Source organism: Leptonotus elevatus, chromosome 5 (assembly GCF_054856555.1).
Source record: "Leptonotus elevatus isolate MCC_2025b chromosome 5, RoL_Lele_1.0, whole genome shotgun sequence".
Classification (NCBI taxonomy): domain Eukaryota; kingdom Metazoa; phylum Chordata; class Actinopteri; order Syngnathiformes; family Syngnathidae; genus Leptonotus; species Leptonotus elevatus.
In genome coordinates, this window is record NC_141243.1 from 27,313,247 (window position 1) to 27,339,770 (window position 26,524).

The window sequence follows — 26,524 nt, forward strand, 5'->3', positions numbered from 1 at the left end:
TTTTAGAAATCATATGACATGAACTGTCGGGGAGTGGGTCTTTTTTTTTTTTATGTTTATTTTTTACTTTTGACAGAGTATATGTCGAATTCTTCGGGCAAAAAAGCAAGTGGAAAAATATATGCACACACAGAACAGTACCAAAATGATCAAGTGGTCACAGTAAATAGATCGTGATGGAAAACAGACCTTTAGTTTGGACAAAGAGTTTCAGAGTAATCCGTTTATTTTAAGTCAAAGAGGTAAACGTTTTTGTTTTTCACTTCATGAATTACAATACTCCTGGCAAAACATCAACCAAAAAAATGGTGACATTTTCTTTTACACCATTTCAATTGTAGTAGTGGATTTAATCGAAACTCCACGTTCCCAAACATTAAATATTACGACCTGTATCAAATAAATAAAACATGTATATTTAAATAGCTGAATAAATAAGCAATTATCGGACGGCCACTTACTACTTTCTTCGAAATTAAAGAGGAAATTGCAAATATTTTGCCCGCTGCAAGTCAAACTATCGCAATTAGCCTAAGAAAAAAACTGATCAAACCTCTTTTTTACTTCAGTTAAAAAAAGGATACAGAAAACGTGGCAATTTTGTTGACAATAAATAATATTTTCCACGGAAACAAAGCCCTAACGCATATTCAACTTAAAGTATAGATATACACATCTTTGGAAAAGAAAACAATATTCTCGGGCGACCCCGAACTCACACGAATGTCCCCGAGTTTTGTGACGAAATAGAGGTACCTTGTTGCAAATGCTTTAATACTTGGGTCTTCAAATCAATCACAGGAAGAAAACCGGGCCTGTTTTCGTCAGGGGAAAAACAGGGAAGCGGTGATTTTTCGTTTTATAAAGAAAAAACTTCACTGTAGCGCAGAGCCTCTCGCAAATGGGGATTTAATTCGACTCCCATAAATCCAAACTCTTGGAAATCGGTATGCGTCTTCACTTTTGGCAAAAAAAAAAAAAGTAAAGAAAAAAATAAATAAAATGTATGGACAAGCAGCGTTGGCTTGAGTGTTGCAAGTTTCTTTCTTCTGCGTGGATTCAAGAATTGGGTGTCGATGGTAGTAAAATCCCATGATTGTCTTCACAGTGTCAAAAACGCAACCAGATTGGTTGTTATAGGTGCAGTCTGGAGGGGTGAGATGAACATGGGGAGCTTCAGTCTGTCCAGAGAGCGTCGGACTCAGGCTTCAATGGGACTTGACACCATGCTGTTCGGTGTGTCTGGAAGCTGAGATGACATGGACGCTACCTCGCTGCCAGTTGAGTTCGAACCCGGTCCGCCCTCCGAAAAACTAACCTGTGGAAACCAGTCAGCGATGAGAATCTTCAAACCCCAATTGGGGAAGGTGACATATATTCCCATGCAAATTGTGGCGTCTAAAATAAAATAATTATCAGCAGAATATACTTAAAATGCGTTGCATGTTCATTTTAGAATTACACCCACACTGCCAAAGCTTAATGTTTATAATTAAGAGTTGTCACTGTATTAATATTATAATATTACAATTAAATCACATAATAATAATAATTCTAATAATGACGGCATGGCAACAACTATAACCAATAATTTGTATTTTTCAAGAACGCGTTCTTGAAAAATAGAACTATAGACAAATATATAAGAAGAAATATGGAAGTCGCAAGTTCTTATATTTTGACAAAACCTTTATTTAATGACGAATTGTGCTAAAATGACGATGTCTGTATATGAATAATCAAATAATCTAGCCTCAATGTGGAGATAATTTGGGATTGTTTCATTTTACGTGTCATGCGACACGGAAAACCAAAAAATAAGTCCACCTTTAAAATGTTAATTTAAAAATATTTTAAATTGATAAGAGTGTAATTTGATCAAGACATTTTCCGAAGGTTTTCATGACAAAATCACTTAAGTGCTTACATAAATAACTATGCAGGCAGTGTAGTGTACTGCCAAAAGCGTCACTTGCACATTTAGTGGCACCGGTAATAAAAGGGGGCGAAAGGCTACATTAAAATGAACAGGAAATAGAAGAAAACATGCAGGTTTCTTAATTTTTTTTCATGGCTAGCCTATGCATATAGCATCTCAGCGGCTATAACGTGTTCATTATCTAACTGTAGCTTATAAATACATGTAAATAAATAAATAAATAATCACGAACAACTACTACAATAAAGGCTATCTGTAATTTCAAATAAAAATCGTTTTATTTTTGGTAATATGCTGCATTTACTTTGTTAGCGTTAACCGAATAAAAATAAGTCTTGGGGAAACAAATGATGAAGAAAAGTCAAACAACACACCAGTTGCTGAAAAGCGGGCTGGTCGATGTCACTCTGGAGCGCAAAGTCGCTAAGGACCTTCCAGGGCGGCTGGTAGCTTTGCACCTCCACAGGGTTCGCTTGGATGCCGCCGTCGTGCCGCTCCGGACTGGCCGCCACCATTGGTGTGCCTGTCATTCCCTGGATGTTCTGCAAGAGGGGATGCTCAGCTCAAAGTGGATTCACTGCAGGTAATCACACAGGATGACTGCTTGTCGGTTACTGGGGTTATGCTTGTTGGCGTATATGAGACTGGTTGGGGAGAGGAGAGTTATACCGGACATTAATCACCCGGCAGTCAAAACAATTGCACACAAGTGTGTTTTATGTTCCGTTGTTGCCCATTCTGTTTGGCGCTGTTGTGTCCTAATGTTAGTAAACGCAACACACGTCTCGAGGTGGAACCAGGACCTTACGCTTGGGTTGGCGCCGCTTGTGAATTGTTTTACTTGAATGAAGGGTAATAAAATGTAAAATGCTCCAGCTGAATGAAACTTTCTCTTACTGTCTTGTCATTTGGCTGCTGTTGTTGTAGCTGCTTCATCAGAATACTCCTCTTCTTGTCTTTACACCGCTTGTTCTGGAACCAGACCCGGATAACACGCGGGCTAAGGCTGGTCATCTCCACCAGCTGCTCCTTCATTAGAGCGTCGGGCCTCGGGTTGGCATTGTAGCAAGTTCGCAAAGTGTGCAGCTGCTTCTCGTTTAGTACTGTCCGCACTCGAGTCGTCTTCTCTGGCTGTTTGTGGATGTGGGGCCGAAGTACAGACTGTCGGGCGGAGATGGGCTCTGCTGTGAGAAGGGACGGGTCAAGAAACCCAAAGAAGGAAACATCAGGTTAAATCGTTATGAATCCAAGTAAATAAAAGCTTTAAATAACAACTTTGAATAACTTTAAAATGGCGTGATTACTGTAGGAAATTAACGAAAAAGAAAGTGCTGCGGAGGAGGCACGGGCGCCGTAAAGTCGAAACGACGTAGGTCGTGTGCAACGTAACTTTGAGGACTCCCTGTATTCCCTTAGGAGTGGTTGTCAACCTTTTTTTCAGTGACGTACGCCCTGTGAAATATTTTTTCAGCCAAATACCCCCTAACTCATGCGCAAAGCATTTCTGATTGAAAATAAAAAAAATACTTAAAACCGAGAGCTGTGCCACCATTACGCTCTTTGTATTTATGTGGTCTCTTGAACTATTTGGAAATAAAAATAATAACCAAAAATAAATAATTAATTTAATTGTGCACATACAAATTATTAACATTAATCGTTCTTCTTTTGGGATCATATTAAAACTGTTATAATTGTTTTTAACTGAATTTTAAATAGTTTTCAAGTGAATGCCAGGTCATTCTAGATAGCATATGACAAATTGTGTCAAACAATTCTGGTATGGGGGCGATACTGCAGTTTTAGTACACTGAAATTGAATACCCATATAACATTAATTTTATGAACTTATATTTTTTTCTGAAATATTAACATATACTTTTGAAATAATATCTCACGTACCCGCTGTAGTGCCTTCACGAACCCCCATTTGAGACCCACTGCATTTCATTTTCAGAAACCATGGCATTTTTTTTGAGAGCTCAGTATTCATTCGGCAGCCCTCCACGCGTCAATATGTCATAAACATCGCTCTTTTTTTAAAATTGATTTAAGAAGTTCATGATTTGCCCGTTTTTATCGAAAATTGTCAGCCGGCTTAATCAGACAACATAGAGGCCTAGTGCTATTAGCCGGATGATTATTTTGTAAATTGCAGGCCTACGTTCTTTTATTGTATTAATACAATAAAAAAAAATATCGTGACGTCTCGATTTAATGATATATTTTTCTCATGTAATTTCCCTTGTTCGGCGTCATAATTTCCTCTATTCAAAATCCATTTGCGATGCTGTGCACTGAACATTCGGATGTTATGAAGTGTACTGGAACCTTTCAGCGTCTGGACGGGGTGCGCGCGCACATACAAAGAAACAAAACGCAAACACATGTAACCCACTGCACCCGCAATTTTCGGTCACAACGAAACCCTATGGCCCGTATCAAATGTGTAACGAATGGATTACTCATCACACACTACCACATACAACTCAGAATAACCAGTTATGGTTGTCATCTATAATCGTTAAATCAAGTTGTCTAAGTTGCATCACCTATAGAAAGAAAACCGATCCAATAGCACACCAGTAGGGAAGCCCAGCGAACCTTTGACAGCTCATTAATCGTCGGGCTGCTTCCCACTTTACCTGCCATTTGCAGCGGTCGGGCGGGGTGAAGCGGACTGAGCGGGTCTCCGTGTCCGATAGTGGCCCGCTCCACCACGTCGTGGTCGGCCCGACAGAAGAGGCCGTCTTCGCGCAGAGCGAACTCATCCCCCGGGATGAGCTGTCTGCTGCAGGCCACACAGCGGAAACATTCGATGTGGTAGACTTTGGATCGGGCCCTCATTACAAAGTCGTTCTTGCTGAAACCGATGCTGCATTTAGCGCATTTAATCCCGTATAACCTGCAGGACACACCAAAGTGTATCAATCAACCGACAAAATTGCAGTGGATACATTTGTCTTTTTTTTGCGCAATGTTTTATTTATTTTATTTTATTTATTTTTTTACATTTTACGAAGGCAATTATGATAAATAATGTGTATCAAATGTATGTGCACGTTTGAAATGCTGCAAAAAGGCCTATAATCACTTGTTAGAATTGCAGAAAGTTGTATGTTTAGTTAACAAGAACCGGTGTAACAGATTAATTGGAGTCACAATAATATTGGAAATAATTTTATCATATGCTAAAGCTGGAAAATATAATTAATTTAAAAATAGCCCTAATTAGTGAAAGCGCTTGCCCATCAGCCGCGGTCGTTACCTGATGTAGTCCCGTTTACAATACGTCTTTCCGTCCCTGACGAAGCACGTGCACGACTCGTCCAAGTATTGACTGCACTCGGCGCATTTGAGACAGGCAGCGTGCCACTCCAGGTCTGGGGAGACCCGCAGGATGTACTGGTCGTGGATCTGGTTTCCGCACCCCACACACAGAGACACAAGTCGTTTTTCTAGAAAAGCGTAGTTTAGTGTAAGGATAATTCGGATGAATAGGCGTATTAGTGCAGTGGTTCAACTTGAAAATATAGACTCGATTATAAATAGCCTACATAAAAGTTTTATTTTTTTAAGTTAAAATGTCAATTAAATGTCGCAACAAGCTGAGTAGGCTATAGCCTAAATGAAAATAATGGAATTGAAGCATGTGGGTATCGAACTTACTTTTGGGTGGATCCCCCATGTCTCCCATGTTGACCAAGTAAGGCGATGTTAGGTCCACGGTCAGAGCGGACTACAACGCCTGGACTCCTTGATGTGTTGTCTGCTGCCAAGCCAGGGGAGGCTGCGCCGTCCGGCTCGGGGAGGCTGCGCCGTCCGGCTCGGAGAGGGAGTGCGTATGTGCGCGTGTGTGTTTCTTCCCGGCGTGTGTGAAACTCTCGTGCTAGTGGTACTGACGTAGGACAGCAGCGCGTCATTTTCATGCCCAGCTGATTGGCTCTGTAAAGTCTAGGCAGCTCTGCGCAACACCGACAGGCACCCCCAACACTGAGGCACACTACGTGGTCTAAATAATCTGTTTGTCATATTTTCTTATCTTGATTGTACTGTCGGAAACCAAATAGGTTAAAGTTATGCAACGGCACTTCATTGACTGCAGTTTTACATTCGATTTTTTAAATTTCTTCTTCTTCTTTTTTTTTAAGAATCAACTGACAAAAGATACAACTGTTTGGCCTGTTGGAAGTGCACTGTGATACATTCTCTAAATGTGAAGGCTGCCTTAATTATTCATATTATTTCCTTTAACCATGGAGTATGGAACGTCCAGTATTTTCAAGGCAACCAAATGATGCGTTACAGTGGCCGCGGATTCTGGCAGTGACATGCCTATAGGACAAGTGCGTGCGCGCGCGTGCAATTGCACAAAAACAAGCACGCCCTGTAGTGTTGGTAATCAACTAAGAGCAATAACACAACAGCAGGAGGGCAATCCATGCGTCATTCTTTATTTCCAATTTCAATTGATAATCGAAAAAAACCCTGGCTATTTTGTTATTTGTTTTTAATACACAAAAACTAAATTAGGGTCACGAGCATTTTCTGTTGTTCACCAAAACCAAATCCAATCCAGTTCATCGTGCATCGTTGCACAGTGATTGAAAGAAGAATGCAAATAATGTGTTGTTGAAGTGATTTGCCACAAGTACCAGTCTAATCAGATTCCACGTGGACATGAATACTTTGAAAACAATGCAAAACCCGCGGTAAAAGCAAATCTTGTATGTCAGACATAATGTTGCTATAAAGCCGATTACATAAGGCTTCCAACACGTTTGGCCTTGATAGAATAATGGCCGATGCAGGATCATTGATGCATCACTGATTATGGTCGTTGCTTGGATTGATTGTGGTGGCTAGCAAAATTATTAATAATGCTCATTACCAAACTTCTAAATCTAATTCAGTCCTGTATGTGACCCATACGCTATATTTTGTATTTGAGATCTGAGCCTAAAATTGTCACATGCAAATTCTTCTTCTTTTTTTTTGTGGGTGTAAGTAAAAAAATAAAATAAAATAAAGAAAAAAAAAGAAAACACACAGATAAACGAATCAGTCACCTTTTTCATTTTTAAGTGATTGTTAATTAAAACTGACAAAACAGTGGACAAGTTTATAGGGTATAGCGTTGTTCCCTAATCCCTTAGGGCACATATTTTAGTCCAACCTACCGTTCCGAAGCAGTTATGATTTGTATTAAAAAAATACTTGTCCTTTTATTTTTTATTTTTACATTTTGAAATACCTAAAATACAAATACATCTCTGATATTTTTGTACAGCCCTTGGATCCTATCCACTACTTGTTAAATCACAACGCTGAAGACATCTTACAGTCTTTTTATTGCACAAAAAACAAACCCACTTTAACAAAAATATATAAATACATACAGTATGCTAAAACATACAGTAGGTTACCTGTGCAAAATTGACCACAAACGGTCAAGGCTATTCTGCAAATAATAGGAGGTTACAAATTTGGACAGTGCCCTTTTTTTTTTGTTGAGCTAGTGGGCTTCTAATCACACCGTCACTGACAAATCTGTGTTGTCCTGGTGGAAAACAACAAAATATTTTCTTTTGAATTTTTTGAGTTTGGTAATATTGTCAAAGCAGATTGAAGGACATTTTATTCCAGTGCCCAGCTTCATTTATGCCTCCTTCACAAAGACAAATATGACCTATTCAAGCCTTGCTGAAGCACCACCAGAGCATCTTGTAGCATAGAATTCAATACTGAGTTTGCACCAGCACCCCCAGACCCTTGCATGGAGTAAGCGGTTCAGAAAATGGATAGATGTATCGGGTGCATTATGCCCCCACAACTTGTAATGCCGTAGTAGGATTTGTCCTCCTCCTCCTCATCATTAACAGCAACAGCATCATCATCATCATCATCATCATCATCATCATTATCAAACTTACATTTTTAGACCCTGCAAATGTCATGATCAGGTGTCCCAAAGATACAGGACAATGACAATAACTATAGAAGTAAACATTTCTGATAGAATGTCATTTTCACACGCTAACGTCTATTTAATGCTTTGATTAGAATTTTTTTTTCGAACATGCATAAATTATAATAATAATAATAATAAAAAATAATGAATATAGAAATTGTGAATCCAAAACTTCTAAACAGCAAAAAATTATAAGAAAAAAAAAGCAATTGAAGCAAACAAGAAAAACCCCTCAACATCATATTTAAGCAACAAAAGATAAAAAGTAAGACAATTACAGTAATAAGTCAGACATACATGTTTGAAAAGGAATAGGAAGAAGTCTAAACTTTTATATTCCTACCTCTTTATCTCCATTTTAACATCAAAATATTTTTTACAATTTGGAAATTTTGCTAAACATAGTGTACTTATTAGGCTATCTGGTAGACAGAATGAGGATTAATAGGCTTGTTATTCGTAATAAGTAATACTGTATACCATATATACTTAGATTTTACATAAGAGCAATAATAACAATAATATATTAATAACAACAACAATAATTATTATTATTCCTATTACCACCATTACAGTGTAACCAAAGCATTTTCCTTGTTTAGTGTCCAGACGCCGTTTGCCCATGAGCTAGCTGGTGGCCAGTGCCTTTTATTGCGGTGCTTGCATGTACTCATGGAATATATTCGAGGATGTGGAGGTTTGAAGTGGATATACTGTATTTTCCAATCTCAAACATGTAGGCAGGCCTGGACTGGGCCATCTAGAGACGTGGGACAATTCCCGGTGGGCCGCAAATCGGCCGTCGGCTAAGAGCCCAACGCAACTCCGAGTGAATCATCGCCGGTCTGTCAAAGACAAGACATGGAATGGAACAGGCCGGACTGGGCCATCTGGAGGGGCGGGACAATTCCCGGTGGGCCGCAAATCGTCAGGCAAGATTGCGTAGCCCGCAGCCCACACATTTGTTTTCAAATCAGCCTGTAAATAGAGTATCCATGTCATTTTATGTTGACTGTGTCATTGTCAATCAACTGTAACTCCTATCACTTTTACAGGACATTATATTATATGTAGCATTGCCTGCCTGCCTATGTTACTAAGGGTGTCACAGAGTTACAATAATTTAATATCAAAAGTAGCAAAACTTTAATTCACGAATAGAAACAATATAACTATATTAAACATTGTCTGTACAAAAATAACACATAAAAGAGGCAAAAAAAATCACAAGTGTTACTAGTGACAGCAACAAAGCATGATGGGAAAGCCTCCTACGATTGCCGTTGCTTTCTTCAAGTTAGCGTCAGTCAACTCAGTATTATGCACCAGAAGTGGTGAAAACACATTTCAAATTAAGAGTACTAACAGTGTTAGTTGCCTTAATCTTGCTGGTTTAAGATCATTTGCTTAGTGTGTCTTGTGTAGTGTAAAATGTCATATTCCATTTAATGTACATTAGCTTATTTGGTTTATTTTTTGTCCTTTTTTTTGCCCATTTTATGTTCAAATAAACAAAGACCGTGCTGTTGTAAGAGCATTCAATTGTAAATAATATTTTCGATCAATGCAATATGAATATCGTTGGAGGGAATGCTCATCTATTTTACATTGATACACAAACTGTAAAATTGTGTATGTTCATTAAATTGTGAACTAAAGTGGGCCGGTCTAAGCCCTGAAACTCCAGGGCTAAAAATGAGTCCCAGCATGTAGGTATATGCAAGCATAAGAAAGATGCTAGATGTACAAACATATTTGATTGACAGTTGACATTTGAGCGAGGCGTGTTTTCAGCGCATTCAGCAGCCACGCCCACAGCGTCTGAGAGCTGAGAGAAGGACTAGATTTTTCACAATTTTGAAGCTTTGGCCATTTCTTTAATCATTCACATTTGGAAAGCTTGTTAACACTAATTCTTCGGTATGTCAAAGTCATAACCTTTTTTATTTTAAATTTACAGGGACGTAAAGTGGTTACCACAGTGTACAGGGATTAAAACGTTTGCTCCTGTATAAATGAATATTTTTACCACAGTTGGCCATTAGCCACTCCAGTGGACACTAGTGTAGTCTTGACATGCACTTCCATTCAGTGGTCAACCTTTGCAAGCGCAAAAAAAAAAGAAAGACATACGACAAGATGGCCAACAGAATTTCAGATGTGATGTGCAAGGAAGGAATAAGTGTCTATTCCTTCTATTCCAAGAGGCCCTTGCAAGTAAAAAAATATATTAGGACATCAAGCAACAACTAAGGAGTAATATAATTGTTAAAATATCCAAGTATTGATTTTATAATGTGAAGAATTGGCACTTGATCACAAGTCCACTAAATTGGACATCATTAGCTGTATTGTGACTACAACTTTGTTGCTTTTGAAAATACTTCATCTGCAGTAATTTTTTTGCTTTAATCATTAAATTTTTATTATTTCAATATTTTATGGATTTTAGTCTTCATATGAGAGTAAGGATCCTGGTCCTTATGTTTTGTAGTGGTCAGGTGCAGAACATGCAAGCAAAACCTACAGGATAGTCGACCATATACCTTCTGACTCAAGTGGGGATGATGACAGTGAAAGTAGTTGGGTTTCCATCCACCCATTTGTATTCAAATTTTCAAGAAATCCGAAAATAAATTTGAAAAAGGGCCCAAAATCCGCAAAAAAGTTTTTATGCTCAGAGGGTGTGGATTTTGAAGGGTATCGAAAAAAGTAAAATGTGAATTTTGGCTATGGGAACAGGTTTTGCAAATAACGGCTGGCAAGACCGGATACACGTCGCACGTTTTGACCGGATATTACGTCACATGTACGTTTGTAGTCCCAAAGTAAGGTATGTTTGGGAGGACGACGAAACAAATACTTTTGAAACTAATTAAAGAAGCGAATATTAATTCTATTTTAGATGGAAAACAGCAAAGAAACGCTACGGTTTATCAAGAATTACAAAAGCAAACTCATACGACGTCATTGGTCGGCGCGGTCGCTTCTTGGTCTTCTTCTTCTTCTTTTAAATTACTGGTGGATCACTCTATGGTTTATACCGCCACCTACAGCGGCAGAGTGCCCTCTCAATATTCGCAAAAGAAGAACAGATGGAAACGGGCATAAGTCGCATGTCCGTTTTTCGCATTTTGAGTAAATTTGCTTAAAAAATTCTAAACAATTGGATGGAAACCTGACTGGTGATGATGAATGGTTGCCAGAAAAAATAAAATTACTCTCTGTACTTAGTTCAGTTTTCTTTGGGTAAATGTTTTTGCAATACTTGTAGTAGTTTTGAGACATGTTAAAAAAAATATGTGAACACAATGTTAAAAATCAAACAGGCAGTCTCTATAGTGTTTACATTAGTGTTTTGTTATTTATTCTTTTCTTGCAAACATATTTCGTCAGTTGCTCTAATGCACGTTATCCACTCTAGAGGACATGTCACTAACTCCTTGAAAAATGAAGGTGATTATTATTATTTTTCATGCCAAAAGAATAATAAAAACAGTTGAGAAAAAAAATCTTGATTTAGGTTAACATAATTTGTGCATGAAAGGGTTAGGTTCTATTTGATTATTTATGTATTTTTTTTTATACAGTTTTGAAATAACATTCATCATAAAATTCAGGCTAATTAATCATCTGTGCGGTACAGGTACATATGAGCAACGTGTGACAAAGAAAATAAAACAATGATGCAGCTCTGTGCTTTACTGTTATGACTGTTCTTCTCCCATGTGATGACATTTTCCTGTAGTTTTGGCCCGGGGCTATGGTTGCCCTTGAGACTAAAGAAGACTAGCTGCCACCATCATGTTTAACTACCCCTGACACATCATCACCCTTATTGTGCTTCCCAATCTGAACACACATAGCAGCAACAGCAGTCCAGGGCAGGGCTGGAGTACCATCTGTCAGGCTGGTGTCAAGTGGCCCTTGTCTCCAGTGATTAGGAAAGCTTCTGCTGCCTCAGGTGGTCCATGGACCAACTCAGCCATCTTCCAAAGGCTAGGCCAGGCCATATGGTGGGGCGCAAGGGGCACCCAGGGGAGGCAGCGCTCCCCCCTTGCCGTCAGACAAGACAGCCTGCAACCACCATCACGGCAAATTTCTGCCCACCAAAGTGTTCAGAACTCAACGGGCAGGGAACATCCTGACAGATACACAGGAGCACAAAGTGAGAAGTTGCTCATGTATGACCATCATACCTTTATTTTTTAAATAAAAGTGCAGGTATAATAAATGTAATCTGAGAAGACATCTATGTGGCATAAAAAGTGAAAGTGTATATTATTCACAGCTAAATATTATTATTATTGTAATATAATTTAAATATATTATTGTTCTATTCATGCCAGTGGCATATAGTGGCAGGCATTACAAATGTCTGCCACTATATGTTATTTGTTAGGCATAACAAATAACTGCTCTTCAATTGGATGGCAAAAGGTAAAACCAACCTGTGTAGCAGTCTGTTGCCATTCATACAACAGACTAAGTCATCGTTACCTGCAAATATAACAGCCCACTAACTATACGAGCCCAGATTTCACACTACATACATAAGAACATTTGTGACCCAACTGAGTTAAGATCATTATTTCAGTATGAAAACATTTTATTTTTGTTTGCTTGTTTACCGTGAGTTTTTTTGTGTGCAAAATTAGTGCCTTGGCTCCACAGGTTGGAAAACTCAAATCAAATTACAATTATACTATTATAATATGAAATAATTAAACAAGTCTTATTTGATGGACATAAGACAAAGATGTGTCATAATTCATATCTAATATGTATAGGGTAATGTTTATCTCGTTATTACTCCTTCTACCTAATGTGCGAATGAGCTCAGCTCATGCCCTAAGTACGCAACTTTAGTCATCTCTTCATTCACGTTGTAAACACCACCACACTGGATTTCAAACAAAACGAACAAGTGCTTTGATTGCAGATTTCCACCCTTATTTTGAGGGGATTTACAGTACGGCCAACATTTGCCCTCCAGGGCTCAATACACCAATCCAACTGTTCCAGCCCTAGCAGAAATAATCGAAATTTGCAGTATAGGACGGAGCTAAAAAATGATAATATTTCCAAAGATCATTTGAATAATATTCAGTTTTAACATATTGCTGGCGTTGGGCCAAAACGTTGTAAATCACAATTTGGCAAATCTCACACTTTTTTCCAAAAATCTATACTTTTGGACAGCCTACATGTGGGTGTAATTTTTACAAATTATTTAAAATGGCGTGCTCTCTTTGATGATGCAATGTTAATGGTTGAACAAACATGCTGTTTTTGGGGTCTCCTGAAAAGCGACAATTTCAGAGGTACAAGGTTTTGGCCTGATGCCAATGACAAAAAGTATTTAACTGCCTTAAAGTGGTCATTTAATGATATATTTTTATAAATATATATTTTTGTAATATGTAATGTATAAAAACACAATATTTTGTTTAAGGATTGTTAGGAACCAATCTCACGAGTTGTGTGCACAAGGGACGTGGGGGAGTCTTAGTTGTGTGCACAAGGGACGTGGGGGAGTCTTTATGTTGGTGCACATCCGGGCCGTTTGCGCGGCTTCAGCATTGTACTTGACACGAAAAAAGGAAGATAGCAACGTTGTCATAGGTACATTTTCATTTGTGTTTTTTTTGTACCTGATGTCGCCATTTTTTTAAACTTTTCTTTTGGATATGTGTGGCCAGCGAGGTGATTATTTGTTTTATTGTACATTTATGTTATGTTCTCACTTTGCACCTTACACTCCAGTAGCGTCCCTAGCATGAAAAGTTGAGTGGGGCACAAAAGTGGGCACTTTCCATCCACAAGCAGCAAAGCCTACAAAATAAATTCTAATTCAATTCAAGATCACAATCCAGTGGAAAAGCAAATAACAATTACAAATTAAGGCTATGAATAAAATCTTCAAATTTTATTTATTACACTCCACAATTACAAAATCGTAAACAAAAACAAAAGATTATTAATACTCATTTTGAGTTTTATTTTAAAATGACAAATTTAATACATCTTGTTTGCTCCAAAAGGAACTTACATAATTATAGTGTTTCAAATAATTAAATTTGTCTTAATATTTTTAAATGTTTGAACATTTTCTTGTTTTGTATAAAAAAAATAATCGTTTGAATAATTGTGATTTCAATGATTACTAAAATAATTGGGATTAATATTTTTTCTATAATCGAGCAGCCCAAGTTCAAAATAAAAATGCTACCAGTGCTGTTCATTCAGCTCAGTTAGTTTTTAGCTTAACCTTATTTCCACAATTGGCCAGATTTTCTTTGCTGCTTCAAATTCAACACATGGAAACGTTTTGCTGAAATTACTGAAAAGTATGCTGTCCACAACAAGCAGTGCTGTTATAAGGTGGCCACTCTTGCAAAATCTCACCTTCACTTAAGTTAAGCCACAACAAGCTTCCTTCATAACGAGACAGCTGCACTGTTTTGTGTCTTGTTTAGAAAGTTAGACCATTGAGCTTGACTTTGTATTATACATATATGTTTTGAACAAAATTACCTTACACACATAATTGGTATTTATTTGAATATTATTATTCTTGATAAAATAAAATTTGATAAATTATTAGTTAAAAGAAGACCAATTATGAGCCTGCATAGTGCTCAACTGCTTAATTCAAACAGACTCTCAACCTTCACCAGTCTGTTGTTGGTCCCTCCCACTCCAGGGGCCACACACTTGACCTGTCTCATTACAGACACTGGCTGTGTCCGAATGTGCACCCTACTCCCTATATAGTGCCCTACTAAGGGGTCACACCATTTTGTAGTGGCGTCCGAATGTCCAGGGAACGAAAATGTAGGGCACTCAAAATTACCCACAATGCACTCTGAAAAGTAGTGAACATCGATATTCACTCAACCGGGTTGATATAGACTACGATACATTGTGAGTATGAAAAAAAACATGACGCAAATGACAGCGCAAGCGCCGGAATCAAATCTGATTCATTAATATATACTACGGAAATAATTAATTCATTTTAGTTAAAATTATGTACAACAAAGAAAATAAAGTACAGTTTTTAAAACATTTTCATTCACAATAAATAGTCGGTGATTTATGCGACGGTGCATCGTAAGAGTTACGGTGGTCACGTGATATGTGACGAGGAGAATGTAGTGAGCTGTCTGTCCGAATCGCTAAACAGAATGAGGGCACCACATATTAAGCCACTATATAGTGGAGGGCTATGTAGTGAATGAGGGGTTAGAAGACAAGGGTGGATATTCGGACACACCCACTATCAAGATCACGGACCTTCACATCTTGGACATCGGCATCTCAGATCACCATGCAGTCACCTTCAGGACCCCTCTTCCCTTCCCTCTCGCCAAGCCACAACGCCTTATCTCATTCAGAAATATTAAGAACATTGACTTTACCTCCTTCAGTCAGCATCTACAGCTTCTTTCCCCACCTCCAAATGTACCAGCCACTGACCTCTTAGACTTCTTCCATCCATCCATCCATTTTCTTAACCACTTTTTCTTCACAAGGGTCACGGGGGCAGTAGGCGGGGTACACCCTGAACTGGTTGCCAGCCAATCGCAGCTCTTAGACTTCTTCTTCTTCGACCCAATTCCAAAAAAGTTGGGACACTATACAAATTATGAATAAAAAAATGTATGCAATTATGTGAAAGTACCAAATTTCAATATTTTGTTCAGAATAGAACATAGATGAAAGGTCAAAAGTTTAAACTGAGAAAATGTATAATTTTAAGGGAAAAATATGTTGATTGTAAATTTCATGGTGCCAACATATCTCAAAAAAGTTGGGTCAGAGAGCATAAAAGGCTGGAAAAGTAAATTGCACTTACTAAAAAATTAGCTGGAAGACCAGTTACAACTAATGAGGTCCATTGGCAACTTGATTGGAGTATAAAAAGAGCTTCTCAGAGTGACAGTGTCTCTCAGAAGCGAAGATGGGGGGATAATTCCTCCAATATTGCACAGAAAGATAGTGGAAAAATATCAGAAAGGTGTTAAGCAGCAAAAAATTGCCAAAATGTTGAAGTAATCACCATCTACAGTGCATAACATCATCCAAAGATTCAGAGAAAATCTGGAACAATCTCTGTGTGTAAGGGTCAAGGTCAAAAAAACATACTGGATGCCCATGATATTCGGGCCCTTAAATGGCACTGCACTGCAAACAGGAATGCTTACTGTAAGGGAAATCACAGAAAGGGCTCAGCAATACTTCCAGAAAACATTGTGAGTGAACACAATCCACCGTGCCAGTCGCCTTTGCCAGATGAAACTCTACAGTACAAAGAAAAAGCCATTTCTAAAGCAGATCAAGAAGCGCAGGCGTTTCTCTTGGCCAGGGGTTATTTAATTAAAAGGGCGTGTGGCAAAGTGGAAACCTGTTTTGTAGTCAGACAAATCACGATTCGAAGTTCTTTGTAGAAAACTGGGGCGCTATATCATACTGACTAAAGAGGACAAGGACAACCCAAGTTGTTATCAGCACTCAGTTTATAAGCCTGCATCTGTAATTGTACAGGGTTGCATGAGTGTGTGTGGCATGGGCAGCTTCCACATCTAGAAAGGCATCGTCAATGCAGAGAGGGGATATTCAGATTCGAGAATGTTGGAAAACGATCCTTTTAAGTTTTCCGCGTATTCGTAAAGTTGTTTTCAGAATCAGAGTTGAGATCGGTGAATCAGATTTCCTTCGAAGGTTTTATTTATTCAGAAATTTGTGGACAGAAACACATGTGTGGCCAAACGCCATGTTCTTCCCATGCGTCTGTCAAGCTCCTCCCACTTGCAGCCGCCATTATAATTTCAGTATCCCAAAAAGCCCCTCCCCTTCCTCTTCCTGCCATCTGAGTCACAAGACAATAACAAATGGTCAATTGCTATGTAAACATTGCCCGGCCACGATCCCCCCCCCCCCCCCCCCCCCCCCCCCCCCCCCCGCAGCTGATCATCCAGGCGGACACACAGTTTGCCAGACATCCTGGCACTTATTTTAGACCTCATAAAACTTTACAAAGGAACTGATTATAGCACTTTTTCTCCCCAGAAACAGATGGCTAATTAAGTGATAAAATGTGGAAGGAAGAATCTTCAAACGTTTGGTCACATTATTACACTTATCAATCTTTGCTGAGTAAGTTAAAACAGTTATGACTAAATCTAAACAGTTATAATTAAATTGAAACAGAAGATTCTCTTCAATTCCTCTCTTGGACTCGAAAGAGTCCAACAAAACAGATTAAACATTTCAGACGAAATTTCCAGCGGGATCTTCATCGTCGCAAACAGCTGGCGCAACATTAAACAAGGGTTGTGTGAGAAGATTGGACATTATCATTAGAATAAGAAGCAGAAGCACGCATCAATGAAACATCCCTTTAGCAATGAGAGGAGGTTGTTTAGCAGTGATGTGGCATTAAAAAACTATTTGATTCATTAAAAGATTTTTCAGTGAAGTAAGCATATGTGTATCACATGTTGATAGTTAAGAGATGTCCCCCTTCCATGGGGTGCCAGGGAGTTTGTGGAGAATCAATACTTCGTTTGATACGTTGTGTTGGGGTCGTGTTCAAGAAAGAGTGTCGCGATGCAGCAGCAGATGGAGATGCGTTCTTTGCTGAATGAGGAAATGGCGTTGTCAGCTTCTTTCAGGACCCCAGGGTAGACTACAGGGGGTCCTTGGATTGGTCACCGGGATTATTTTGCCTGTAAATGTGACTCAATCTTTGTTGAATGATGTCCTCAATAGGGAAAACTGGACACTGGATCAGTAGACGTGGTTTTCCGGTCGGGTCGTCAGGCGGTCATCAGATGGTGGGATTGCTGAGCCTGAGGCGGATCAGGCGGGCCGTGTAGACGAGATGTGGAAGATTTGTCCCTTCCTCTGTGCAGGCAAACTGCACAAGATGTCCTCTCCGTCACCTTGTGGGGTCCAGTCCACCTGGGTGCAGACCATTTTCGTTTAGTCACTTTTAAACATACATATTCACAATAATTTGTTTTTGAAGGAACATCTGGTTGTTGTTTTTTTGTTAGTTGGGAGTTAGTAAATGTTAGTTGTTTAAGTTCTGTAGGTCCTGGAACGTGCGTCTCTGTTGGATCAGGAAAAGGTCTGTTTGTGTGACATTGAAACAGAACCCAGCCTTTGGCTGAGTTAAATGACATTCGCACATTCATTAATACAACAGGAAGAGCTTGTAGCCAATTCAAATTTGATGAGGCCAATGCTTGTAGCCAATTTTCTTTAATATTTCTATTTTTCTTTAATCTGTCCTTGGGATTGGGGATAATACACTGAACCAAATGTGCTTTAATCCCAATTTTTTTTCAACAGCTTGTAAATATTTATTTTTGAAATGGGTTTCATTGTCAGATCAAAATGTTTCATTTTTTTTCTTCTAGGAAACCCATGTGATGGTATGTAATGATTAATCAAATGTTTTACCACGATATTTACTGTTTTAAATTTGCATGAATATGCCTCCAGCCATCCTGAAAAGGAATCCACTATTACCAGCAAATATCTGTATCCTGACACTGGTTTTATCATGTCAGTGAAATCCATATATAATCTTACCCCAGAGCTGTCACGTCCGGCCGGACCGTGAGCACCCTGGGAAGGTCTATATATATACACACACTATTATACCTTTTGCAAACACTGCAGTCCTGCAGTTAATTTTTAACAATTTGTCTCATGAAAGGATGCCACCAGGTGTGTAAATGTCTCAATGTTTCTTGAACACCTAAATGGCATATTCCATGGGCTCCAGAAATTAGATTTTTCAATTGTTTCTGAGATGGAATATATAATATATTTACCTTAATTTGGCAATATGCTTGTCTCTTTTCTGGAATACATTTACCTTCGTTCCTGTCAGAGCTTCACAGCTTAATGACCTCCTGTGGACTTATCACATTCAGACTGTGGATTATCACATTCAGACTCACTTACAGTCAGTTGGAGTGTAGGTTGATACCCCGTAACCTTTTTTTCTGCTTGATCTGCTAATTCATTTCCATTCTTTTAATTCAACATGAACTGTAATGTGTACATATTTTTCCAGTGGAGTTGATGCATACAGACAAACCTGTTGACTTCCTTCTTTCTGACAAAGATCAGCTATGATCTTTTCAAACACGTCAAGATAAAATCACCAAAGCTGTAGCGGTGGACAGATGTTGTTTTAAAGAGAGGAAAAACAGAGACCTCGTGGCTTGTAGATAAGAAGCTCCAGACAGAGCTATCAGCAAGCCCCCATGCACAACAGGGGGGCAACTCCAATGGAGCCAGCAACTGACGAATAAAGTCGTAAAAGACAACAGCCTTTGAGGCAGGCGATTGTGATGTAAAAGATATAAAAGCCTTAGCCAGGTCAATGCAATTGAAACGAGTGTGAGCTTTTGCAACTTGAGACTATGCAGAGTCAGGATTTTGGGTCAGAAAAAAAAATAGGAGTTAAAACGGCCACATTTATCTTTTTCAGGTCATAAATTACACGAAACTTTCAAATATCTTTCTTCTCAACGGGTAAAATAGGCGTGTTATAATCAGAGCCGAAAATTTCACAACACTCCTGCTTTGAGCAAACCATCAATTGTTCCTGAAATGCTAATCATCCCCACCTCTTCTACAGAGTAGTGGGGAACATATAGGTGAGACGTTACAAAGATCAACATCAGTGGAATTCATAGATCACAGTGATGTGGGGAAAAATCAAAAAGTAACCAGCAAAATCGCTGTTGGTTGTTTCACTTCCATGGTGCCAATCCAGAAGCTGGTGCTCTAAAACGAAAGTGGGTAATACATTTAGTAGACTGAATCCAATAAGCATCAAATGACGGGAAATAGAGCAATTAAGATTGAAATAAAGTATGCCAATCATCCAATTTTAAATTAACATATGTTTCTGAAATGCCTTGCTATAGATCTCAACCCCTGATCTGTCATAGAACAGAGTGCAATGCATACAATCAGTTAATATATCATAAGATCTGAGGTTACGGACCCAAGGTGACCAGAGAGCTCAGAAGTGCTCAGCTTTGAGCCACCAACTGGAGTCAATAGGTGTCACTGGATGCATATCAGCAGTTAGGTGTTATCATCCGGAAATTCCAGGATAAGTTCATCAGGGCTGCATTTGATGAGAGGAGATCTCTGCCCAAAAGATTGACTGGACAGTTATGTGCAACCACAAAATAATGCAAACGAGTCTGTGAAAAAACATTGAACAGTCACTGAACATGTGGATTCAGGGCCCCATCATTGTGGAAACTGTGCACCAGATAGAGGTAGATACTGTTGGTTTGGCACAGGGGAATGTCATTGCTGCGGCGTGAAGTTTGTTGGCCTCTGCCTCACCACCCAGATGCTGGAGGTCGATGTCTGCAATCGTGGGCCCGATGACACATGTTGGGCCACCCAGGGGTGCACCTTGACCAATGAATGTACCTGCTTGATACATTATGCACTTGGAATCTTCAGAGGGAGATGAGACCACAGCAAGAGAGTTTACTTCCTGCTTTTTCAAAATTTTCAACTGCACCATAGCAAGTTTTGGGAATGCCCTTCAAAATGGCTGCTGGAAATACTTGCGAATGCAAAGTGGAAGCCGTAGGGGCGTATCCTGTTTTCAGATTGTGATCAGTGAGGGAGGAGGAAAAATAAAATAAAATAAAATAAAAATATCCATTTTCGCAACACTTCTCATCCACTCTCTCTCCCCCTCCCCCTTGGGGACAATCCAGAAGTTCAGCCCCCCACCTTTTTCGCAGTCCTCATCTAATTATTCAACAATTCTTTCTCTACTTCCCTATCTTTTGCAGGCACATACAAGCGCACACACACACACATACGTAACAGGTATACACTAAACACTAACTAGAACAAAGAATAGTCCCTCACACACGCACGCACACACATACTGCTGACTGTTGGTTTGGAAGAATACGTAGGTCAAACCATACAGTATTGCAGTCAAATTCACCCTCCATTTCTATATTATTTACTTACTCCCTCATTTATTATTACATTCAAGTCGTATTAACCATTATAATTAATTCAGTGACGTCTCACTTGTGGTACCACAGTCCAATAGATTATATTAATTCAATTAAATTTACTTAACTCAAGAGCGATGGTTGTACACATGCGTTCGGGTCGGCTAGCATTGGGCTAACATCACGTTTATAGAGAGTGATTTGAATGACGTATGTGCGCTTCTCTCGTAAAGCAGAGCTATATGAGTACTGGAGTAAGCGTGCGCTTTGTGATGTGATTAGCGCACTGACTTACGTGGATGAGCGGCACTTTTTGGGATCAAAACATGCATTGTCAAGCGTACGGGAACACTGACAGTACGTTCTTTGTACATTAGGAAGTACCGTAGCACTCGAGGGAGATTTTAAGAACTGCTGGAGCTCCGTACCATTGCGTTCTGGCCTACTTAAAACAATGATGCATCTAAAAAGCACATCAAAATAAAGGACTTTTGAGCCTTGTATTTACCAATAATTTTTGGGAGAGCATAGATACACGTCTGTGCTTAAATGTGCTTTAAACCAACTGGCTTAAACTGGCTGTCTGAGGATGTAACAATTGTTGAAATCTTATCCAGCAATATTGCCTCAACAACTTTCGACACAATACTGGCCAAGGCCATTGGTCCGTCCGAATCTTCCCAACTTTGTCTTTAGCCACACCAAAAAAGGACAAAAATGAGACGAAGATCAGATATGAGCAATAGATCTTTCTATACTGTTTGCCTCCCTCTCAGCTGCTCACGCTCCTTATAAACACTTGTATATACATCTCAGCAAAACATGCAACTCACAACAACATACATAACCCAGTTTGTTACAGTATGTATATAAAATAAAATATTTCTTCATAAAACGTGTCCACGTTTTCACATTAACCACAATCCGATTCCCAAAGCTAAGAAACATCCCCCCTATGATACCGTAGTGTGACGTCATCAGCAGGCACCAATCTTCATGATTGGCAGTCCAGGCACTGGCAGCCAATTCGGAGCCAGTGTGTTTACACACAAACCAGGGTAAACCTCACATTTGTGTAAAATAAATACTGACGTTTTTGCAGAATTATGTAGCCACTCTAGCCATTTCAAATGTCTCTTGACAACTGCTAAAATAAATAAATATATAGAGATACACCAGGTAACGGTTAAGGCAGTGGTTCTCAACCTTTTTTCAGTGACGTACCCACTGTGATAAAAAATTACGTAAAGTACACCCTAACCAGTGCAATGCATTTCTAATTGAAGAAAAATAATTCAAAACAGAGTGCTGTGCCATCATTGTCTAATTTATTAAACTTTGGATCTCTATTTGAATTTATGTGGTGTCTTGAACTATTTGGAAATAAAAAGCAATAACTAATAAATAAAATGTATTATAAATAAAGATGTATACACATACAGATTATTATCAAGATGAAGTGTCATCTTTTGGGATCATAGTAAAGCTCTGTTCTCAAAAAGAGATAAACACAATTTTAAATAAAGTTTTCAAGTGATTGACAGGTGATTCCAGGTGGCATATGACAAGTTGAGTCAAACCATTCTGGTATGGGAGAGATGTTTTTTTTTTTTTAGGATACTGAATTTGAATAGCTTACTGAATATAATAATTTTATGAACTTATATTTTTCTGAAATATTCACATATACTTTTTAAATACATTTTAAAATTTCACGTACCCCTGGAGTGCCTTCACGTACCCCCAGGGGTACACGTAACCCCATTTGAGAACCACTGGGTTAGGGTATCGGTACTCGTGACAGTGTCTAATACCAGTATCGTCCGCCCCCTAGTGCCGTTTTATAATTAGGTACTATAATTTACAAATTAGGGGAACAGAACATTGCCATTAATTTGATGTACCACTCGCACAGTAGGACATCTTAAACATACAGAAAAAACTCATTCAATGTATCAAACATAAATAAATACTACGTGAGCATCTTACATGGGGTATGTGTAAATATTTTGTAATTTATTTCCCAGATCAATAACCTCTAGCACAGACGCACCAAAATCAGAACTGCTGCACGGCAACTCAGGTTTCTCATGAAGTTCAGATTTTCTCTCTCTCGATGTATACACATCAGCCCACAGGTTTACGTGACTTAAAAAAAGCTAAAATTAAAATAAGAAATTACATGAATTTACTATATAAATTTCTGATGACATGATTAAGAATTGTGATATGACTAGCTGTGAGCTGTGAGCATCAGAAAGTGATCAGACGTGATGGAATTGTGCGTGACATCCGCTAATTACAGCCTAGCTTTTTCTTCTCAACTTTGGTTTGCAAGTTGAACACATAAACAGAAAATAAAATAAAAAATAACTAAGCAAACAATGACCAAACGCACAGTTCAACACGCAGCCAATGGCGTCAACTTCCCAAGAGGAAACTGCTTCGACAAATTCATTCTTCCCCGTCGCTTTTGGGGTGGTTATCTCCAAAGCGACGTAGAGTAAATGAAACCGTTGTGCCAGCTAAGTCCTTAAAAACAGTTAAAAACAATCCTGTTGAATCATTACAACAAGGGAGTGGAACAATATGTGGAAAGCATGACAATGCGAGAGGAAGCTGACACAGGTTGCCGACATATACTTCAGTTTTTTGCTGGCATCTTTTCTCCATTCTCTTGGCTCGTTCCTGCTTTTTTGACCAATTTTAACTTATTTTTATCACCAACATTTTATTTCTTCGATTATTTTAATTGTCTATACTTTTATCTGAAAGCCGATTATGGACGTTTAATCACTGAATCTCAAGCCTTTTCCGCCACTACTCCGGATTGATCGATTGGATAAGAACTGACAGTGTGAGGAATTGACCTTACCGTAAACCACGCCCGCATGACCTAGTAAACCAATCAAGGCGTAAGACGTCATGTCTGCGTTGGCACGTGCATTTTGCTACAGACAAACAGCTCCCGGTGGTGCATTGCGTGGTTATACAAGGGCAAGAAAAAAATCTATAAAAATGGCTAAACGCAGTAGTCCTGCTGTAGTCACGGCTTGTGTAAGAGGGATAAGCGTTATCCAGATCGACTGGAAGGCGGTGTCCGAATTATTCCCTTCCCTAAACTTCAAACAACTATGAAAAATGTCTGCGCTGGATCAAACTTTGTGGACCACACGACCAGTTGAATCCCTCCAAAAATAACAGAAACAACTTTTGTTTTTAGCTAAAGGCTAACGATAGTTCCGGGTAGCTAACCTTCGACGCATTTGTTGACTTATTATTTACTATTAATAGCTGCTTTTCCACCAACAAGCCCTGAATCTTTGAGTTCTGGGTAACGTGAGTTCTTGGTTGTAAAAGTTCCGTAGGAATGTGTGATTTGTGTTTCCACAGCATCTTGTAGTTCTCTGTAATTATTTCAAATGAGTCTGATGATGTATGCCGTAGTGAAAAACAAACTGCACTACCCCGCCTTCAGTCTCTTGTAGTCCTGTTTGAGTTATTTTTAACTTTTTGCTGACTTGCTTCGAGGTGTGGATGATGTTGAGCTCCGCCAGCTTTGTCACAATGCATTGGTAAACTGTCATTTTGTGTGGCAGATTCAAAGTCCCGCTGGATTGTGTCCTCCACATATATGCTCAAAAGAGCCTGCACCTCTTCATCCATCCATTTATCATAGCGTTTGTGTTCCATTTTCTCCATGAGCACAGAAAAATACAACCAAACTTACAGAAAGCAGGTAAAGTTATTGAGTCAGGTAAACGGCGGAGGTCGGAGGGGCCTTAGGCGCACACTGGCAGCCACGCTTCTGTCAGCCTGCCCAAGGGCAGCTATGGCAACTTAAGTAGCTTACCGCCACCATAGTGTGAATGTGTAAGTGCATGAATAATGTATCCATTCCTCTGTAAAGTGTCTTTGAGTGTCTAGAAAAGCACTGGCCCGCTGGTCGCTCCTCTTAACTCACTGCACTAGTTTTGCGCAATACACTTTGTTAATAGACACATAGGGCACATAACACACACTATCGGGGGGTGGGGTAGGGTGTAGACACCGTCTTCGCCCTACAACTCCCCTGCGGGTTGCTGGGGGGGGGGGGGTATTGTGGTTTCGGGGGCCTGGGGGCGGCGGGGGCCGGGTTGTGGTGGGTACACAAGCCACCTCTTCTTCGCTCTCTCTCATTTTCCTCATTCATCAATACTTCAAAGTACTCTGGGGGGGGGGGGGGGGTATTGTGGTTTCGGGGGCCTGGGGGCGGCGGGGGCCGGGTTGTGGTGGGTACACAAGCCACCTCTTCTTCGCTCTCTCTCATTTTCCTCATTCATCAATACTTCAAAGTACTCTTTCCATCTTCCCATCACACTACTGGCATTAGTCAACACACTTCCATCCCTATCCTTTATTACTCTAACCTGCTGCACATCCATCCCGTCTTTTTGCTTTGCCAACCTGTATAGCTCCGTCTCTCCCTCCTTACTGTCCAACCTAGCATCGTAAGCCCCTTGTTTGGCCTTTGCCACTTCTACTTTCACCTTACGCTGCATTTCCCTGTACTCCTGTCTACTTTCCTTAGTCCTTCCCACTTCTCCTTAGCTAACCTCTTTCTCTGGATCCACTTCCGCACCTTCTAATTCCTCCACTAAGTCTCCTTGTCTCTTTTTCTTCCAGATGACACACCAATGACTGTCCTACCTGTCTCCCTGATTACATTTGCTGTAGTTGTCCAGTCATCTGGAAGCACCTCCTGACCATCCAGAGCCTGCATCAACTCCTTCCTGAAAGTCATACAATACTCTTACTTTTTAGCGTCCACCAGTTCGTCCTCTGCTCTGGTTTTGCTGTTTTTGTCTTCCTCACCACCAGAGTCATCCTACACGCTACCATCCTATGCTGTCTGGCTACAATCTCACCTACCACTACTTTGCAGTCGCTGATCTCCTTCAGATTACACCGTCTAAACAAGATGTAGTCTCCCTTTGTACTCTTACCTCCACTCTTGTAGGTCACTATGTTCCTGTCTCTTCTGGAAGAAAGTATTCACAACAGACATTTCCATTCTTTTTGCAAAGTCAACCACCATCTGTCCTTCTGTGTTCCTCTCCTGGATACCAAACTTTCCCATCACCTCATCATCACCTCTGTTTCCTGCACCAACATGTCCATTGAAGTCTGCACCAATGACAACTCTCTCACTTCTAGGGATGCTGTGCATCATTTCATCAAGGTCCAACCAAAAGTTTTCCTCCAGTTAACATCATACCCTTGGCGCATACCCACTAACAACATTGATCATCACACCTTTGATTCCTAGCTTCAGGCTCATCACTCTTTCTGACATTCTTTTTACCTCCAGGACGTTCCTAACAAACTCCTCCTTCACGATATCTCCTACTCCATTTCTCTTCCTATTTACTCCATGATAGAATAACTTGAACCCTGCTCCTAAACTTCTTGCTTTGCTCCCTTTCCACCTGGTCTCCTGAACACACAGTACCTTCCTCCTCTGCATCATGTCAACCAGCTCTCTACCTTTCCCTGTCATAGTTCCAACATTCAAATTACCAACTCTCATTCCTTGACCATGACTCT

General features: G+C 39.6%; 1 protein-coding gene across 2 annotated transcripts; it reads right to left on the bottom strand.

Moving 5' to 3' along the window:
• Positions 1-202: 202 nt before the first annotated feature.
• Positions 203-5,865, bottom strand: isl1a (ISL LIM homeobox 1a). Of its 2 annotated transcripts, none has more exons than XM_086076975.1 (6): positions 5,609-5,865; positions 5,208-5,397; positions 4,585-4,844; positions 2,837-3,123; positions 2,314-2,481; positions 203-1,318 (listed from the first exon to the last, which is right to left on the bottom strand). In XM_086076975.1, exons 1-6 carry the CDS (start codon positions 5,634-5,636, stop codon positions 1,202-1,204), a joined length of 1,050 nt encoding a protein of 349 aa, XP_085933101.1. In that variant the 5' UTR covers positions 5,637-5,865; the 3' UTR covers positions 203-1,201. The 2 variants fall into 2 exon arrangements, with proteins under 2 accessions (XP_085933101.1, XP_085933102.1); XM_086076976.1 differs by having other exon boundaries at positions 2,837-3,120; positions 5,609-5,859.
• Between the last annotated feature and the right edge of the window lie 20,659 nt (positions 5,866-26,524).

What these genes read in the sequence shown, in the direction of transcription:
- isl1a (XM_086076975.1), bottom strand. Translation starts at nt 5,636, where the DNA reads ATGGGAGACATGGGGGATCCACCCAAAA. An exon ending in TGTAAACGGGACTACATCAG is followed by an intron (nt 4,845 to 5,207) that starts GTAACGACCGCG and finishes TGTGTCCTGCAG; the next exon opens with GTTATACGGGATTAAATGCG. An exon ending in CCGACCGCTGCAAATGGCAG is followed by an intron (nt 3,124 to 4,584) that starts GTAAAGTGGGAA and finishes CCCTTCTCACAG; the next exon opens with CAGAGCCCATCTCCGCCCGA.